General features: G+C 49.2%; 1 protein-coding gene across 1 annotated transcript in view; it reads left to right on the forward strand.

Moving 5' to 3' along the window:
- Nucleotides 1-5,251, forward strand: part of Dlgap3 (DLG associated protein 3) — a 61,767-nt gene extending 56,516 nt beyond the window's left edge. The window contains 1 exon segment of the mRNA XM_010645284.2: nt 5,165-5,251. Coding sequence (XP_010643586.1) covers nt 5,165-5,251 — 87 coding nt within the window.
- Nucleotides 5,252-5,295: the final 44 nt, after the last annotated feature.

A 5,295-nucleotide genomic window follows, 5' to 3' on the forward strand; every position in this document is an offset into this window, starting at 1 on the left:
TCGAGGTCACTGTGAACGCGGGCAGCCCCGTGCGCCCGCCCCGCCGGCACCGCACGCCCTGGTCCCTCCTGCCGGTCACGTTCTCGTGGGTTTTTTACCTTCCCGACCCCACGCGAAGGCGCCCGGGCTGGGCTGGGGGCCGTGCCTCTCCACCCCGTGCCCCTCACCTGGAAGCCCACCTTCCTGGTCCGACGCTTCGTTCCCACCTTCTCCCCATGGGCACCATCTCTGCCATTATTCTCCCCCACGGGCCAGGCCGGGCCGGGTCCTCCATCTGGGCTCTGCGTCCCCCCAACCCCGCGGGGCTGGGCTTCGTGGGGGATCAAGCTTCGTGGCTTTTTATGAAGAATCCCCAACCCCGCCTAGGAGCCCGCCCCACCCTCCCAGGGCTCCACCCTCAGCCCTCTGCCCACAGGGCCCAGGGACCACAGTGGCTGGACCAACCCAGGACCAGGGCGCCTGGGCCTCTCCCCTTTCCCAGCGGCTGGGGAGGGGAGATGGGGGGCTTACCCTCACCACACCTGTGGCTGTTCCCACATCCCCTTGAGTATCCCAGGAAAAATAAAATCGCAGAACTGCACTCAAGCCACCTGCTCTCTCCAGAAGAAGCTACTTCCGCCCCACGTGGGGTGGGGAGAAGGGACCACCTGCGGGTGTGTGTGTGTGTGTGTGTGTGTGTGGTGCGCGTGCAGAGAAAGGACCACCTCTGCCTGGGGTGGGGGTGCAGAGAAAGGGCCTGGAGCATGCCTTCTTGCTTTGGAACACAGGGGTGGTCTGAGCCCTTCCTGCTGACAAGCCAGCTTAGAGAAAGGGGATTCTGTCTGTCTAGTGGCCACAATAAGGACCTAGGTCTTCCCAGAGTGGCCTGGGTGGCATGCAGAGAGGAAGGGCATTGACCTCTCCACTTGGCATGGTTCAGCCTGATTCCCTCTCTGCTCCCCAAGTCCACCTAGGCTTTCCCCAGAGAGGGAAGCACCGGGGCTTAGTGCCTGGTGCAGAACATGTACTCGATAAACAAGGAATGTGGTTATTATTAGGTTTTGAGAAATATGGTTTATTTCTCCTGAGGGCACATTGTTCTTTCTGCTCCAGTCATCCCCAAACAATCGCAGAAAACTGTGTTCAGATGAGTGCTGTCACTTCTGATGCCTCCTGTGCATGGACACCTCTGGGGAAAGGAGGTAGAACAGAACTCTTATCAGGAAGCCAACCCACATTTAGTGGTGATGACTCGTGGCTCGGGAAACAGAGAGCTTCCACGAAGCTCATCCTTACACCAAGTGAGAAAGCTGAAACTTAGGGAAGACTAAGTGACCTGTCTGAGGTCACAAAGCTTGTAGTGGAGCCAAGTCTAATGCCAAATCATGGGCTTTTAGTTCTAAAGCTTCCCTAGCTACCAAAGGATTGGATGATTACCTCCATCCAGAAAGCCCCCTTTCTAATCTCTTGCAGTTGGTGCCTCACACCGGGCAAGAGGAAGAAGACTTGCAGGGGGTCAGCTGCTCTTTGAGGCCTCACTGGACCAGCTGATTCTTCTCATTCATTTACCTAGCAAATAGTTATCACAGAGGCTACCACTGAGCCCTAAACAATGTAGTTTCTATCCCTGTGCAGCTTACAGTTTTATGGGAAAAACTGGCAAATAAACAATGCAGTTAAACGTAGAAGTGGTGAGTGCCAGAAGTCACTGAGTTTTCCTGGGACTGGAAAAATGTTCCAAGATCAGGGAGCACTAGCACAAAGGCCTGCAGAAGAAAGGGCACTGGAAGCATGCGGACTTGACCATGTCAACCTCTAGGTCCTAGTGAGCAGGGTGGGCCTGTGGCCTGGAGCCGCAGCAGGGGTTTGAACTAGAGAGTGCCGTAAACATTTCTTACAGGCTGGCTTGGGACACTGCTCCTGGAAAGCGAAAGATTGTGCACATATATGCTCATGAGACCACAGGGAGGGCTCCCATGGGATTTGAATTCCCATTCCTGGGCCTGGTCCAAAACTTAGTGAATAAACTGTACTTGAATGAGTGTCTAACAAGAGCTCCAGGTGATTTTGATGTGTAGCCAGACTAGCATAGAGGCATCTTCTAGAAATGCTCATTTGTTTGTTTCCCATGGACTTGCCAAAGGAGGCCTGGGTTACATTAGTTCTCTAAGATGTTCTCATCTCTAAAATCGGACATGAATGAGTTTTGAACTAGACAATACTTAGAAGCAACCCTATAAAGCAGGTATTGTTACCACCCCCATATGCAGATGAAGAAACAAGCTCTGAGAAGTGAAGCAACTTACCCTGAATTTTGAACTGAGAAAGTGGCCGAGACTGAGTTTAACCTTCTATATCACACAGCTTTTAAAAACAGTTCTGTGTCTTTTTCTCAGGAACAGGGCTGAGTTTCTTGGAGTCACGAGGTAGGTGTGAGTATGGAGGATGCTTGGCACCTGTGACTATGGCCATCATACTAAGAGCATGATGTTTAAAACATCCCCTGATGGTGTTGATGTAGAGGTGTCTAGTCCTTGTGAGCTGAGTCTGGCCATAGCCAGGAACAAGAACAGGATGTTATGGTACAAAGGAAGGCCCACTTTCTCAGAGTGGCTGAGGATATAGAGGAAACATCCTTGGCAATCAATGTCTTATGCCAGGGATTTAGCTCAGTGGTGCTACGCCTGCCTTGCAAGCACAAGGTCCTGAGTTTGATCCCTGGTACAAAAAAACAAAAAGCAAAACCAAAAACAAACTCCAAACAAACAAAAACAATAATAAAATACACACAAAAGACAATAGCAGATGTCTTAAGTCTATTCTGTGATGCTATAATAGAATCCACAGACTGGATAGTTGGCACAGTTGTGCAGGCTGGGAAGTCCAATGTCAGGATGCCAAAAAGCAGGGCATGGTGGCCTACAGTCCCAGCTACCTGGGAGGCTGGGCAGGAGGATTATTTTGTAAGAAGCAAAGTCTCACTTTCACTCCACGGAGCATGAACAGCCAAAAAGGCCTCCACAATGTTGGGTCCTATAGCACAACGAGGCTCCGGGAGCTTGACGGAGGAATGAGAAACCCAGGAAGGAACACACCAGGCTAGATGGCAAATAGACTTTTATTAGTCTGGCCAGACGGCGCTCTCGGAACCAAGGAGCTGGCTCAGAGAGGCGCCAGCTCAGGGGCTGAGGTCCTTTTCATAGGGGGAGTAAAAAAGGGGGGTTAACATTTTAGGCTTGCAGGCAGGGGACACAGGTCTGCTGATTTGAGCTGGTGGTCAGCAGCCACGTACTGGGCAGTCACATATTGATGAGTAACAGATACCACCTATAGGATATTTCAAAGGTTACCAAGACATTCCGGATGAGCAAACAGTTTGACAGTTAACTTGGGGTCTCTATGTCTAGAACCACTACCTTACACGTTAATTCAGATCCGGACTTCAAACAGTACAAGATTGCCCTACATTCCTAAGCCAGGGTTAGAACAAAGGTCGGGGCTATGGCTACAATGGGAGGTGGTTGGAGCACTGACTTCTAGGCCCTTTGTCATTTAGCATGGGCTTGTAATTTAGGTCTTACAATTTGAGATAACACTGTAGGACAGAGATGTAAAGGACATAGAGATGTAGCTAGAAGGACCCATGAGAGAAGGCCAAACTCAAGATTTCGTGGCTTTATTTAAATTTTTGAAAATCCTTTGGTGGGAAGAATAAAAACAGAGCTGGGCATCATGGTGCATGCCTGTAATCCCAGCACTTGGAAGGCTGAGGCAGGAGGATCCCTGTGAGTTCGAGACCAGCCTGGGCTACATAGTGAGTTCCAGGTCAGTCTCAACTATATAGCAAGACCCTGTCTCAGAAACAAACAAACAAAACAAAAACAGTGAAAATGGACTTGAGGGGGCAATGGGAAAGGCAGGGAGACCATCATGAAAAGTGCTAAAGTGGTCCAGGTAAGAGATAATGACTTTGAGATATGTTTAAGCATAGGTTCCACAAGCAATATATAGGGAATAATGCAGAAAGAAGACCTTGAAGATGTCACTCAGGGTTTTAGTTTAATGAATGAACAAAAATGGACATAGGACTTTGCAGAAAGAGGAACGAATCTGGGGAATACTTAACATGTCAGTAACCATTTACTGAGCATTTATCGAGGAAGTGCCAAGGACTTTGCCTCACACTATATACACATTAAGGTGATTTAATGCAGCAGCCCTAGGAAGTGAAATCCTGTTGTCTTTAAACAGTGTAAACAGCTAGGATTAGCAGACAGCAGAGCCAGAAGTTGAAGCCATGGTCACCTGGTTTCCAGGCCTGAACTCATGAGTCCTACTCAGTTCTGAGGGAACTGCTTAGTCAGTACTCAGGATGCAGCTCAAGGGCTGGTTCCTCCAGGGAGCCCTCTCTTATTTTTCCTGGCTGAGCATCACTTTACTTACATTCTGATAACACGTTGTAGACATTATCTGTTTCCTCTTCAGTGACAGAACTCCTGAGGACAGGGATGGTCCCAGTCATTTTACAATCCCAATGCCCAGCACATCATGTTGATTGTCTTCCTCAAAAGGCTGGGTTAAGACCTTGGCCCCCAACCCAGGTGATTGAAATCTATTTAAAATATCAATCACTGCTATTTATCCCCAGGGGGAAGCACAAAGATATAGTAGTTTCTCTCCTTTTACAATTCTGGACTTCAGTGAATGTGTCTTGATTGTCCTAAATATTTCTTTATGCTGTTTTTTTTTTTTTCCCACATCTTTACTGCCCAATTTAGCTTTGAGTTCTTTGTAATAAGAGAGGAAAGGGGGCCCGGGATTTAGCTCAGTGGTTCCACCCCCTACCTCACAAGCTCAAGGACCCTAGTTCGATCCCCAGTACACCCCCCAAATAGAGGTAGGGTCTTTAACCTGATAAGGTGGTCTAGAACACTAAATGGATGTTATTGCCTCTACACAGAAGAAGGGAGACTCAGACCGATTAATAATGTTCTCAAGGTCACGCAAGTAGAAAGTTAGCTCAGATCGAAACAAGTTTTAAAATACTAGATTACACCCTGCTAAGGAAAGCTTCTTCCAGGGATAGTCTCTTATGTCGCGGTGCATCGGACCTAGGTCTTCGAAGACGCCTAATAAATGTCAGTCGAACAAGTGACTGGATGATTTTTCTCATTCTCGGAGAAAGGCACGTGGCGACGTCGCTGGGGAACCGCCGGGTCGCCAGAGGGCGCTGTACGAGCTCAGCCCCGCGGGCCTAGTCGCGGACGTCTAGCTTCCTGTGACTTGACTGGAGCTCGGCGGGATCCCTGCGCCCAG

The sequence above is a fragment of the Fukomys damarensis genome, unplaced genomic scaffold, assembly GCF_012274545.1.
Source record: "Fukomys damarensis isolate Sample0158 unplaced genomic scaffold, DMR_v1.0_HiC HiC_scaffold_23, whole genome shotgun sequence".
NCBI lineage: Eukaryota > Metazoa > Chordata > Mammalia > Rodentia > Bathyergidae > Fukomys > Fukomys damarensis.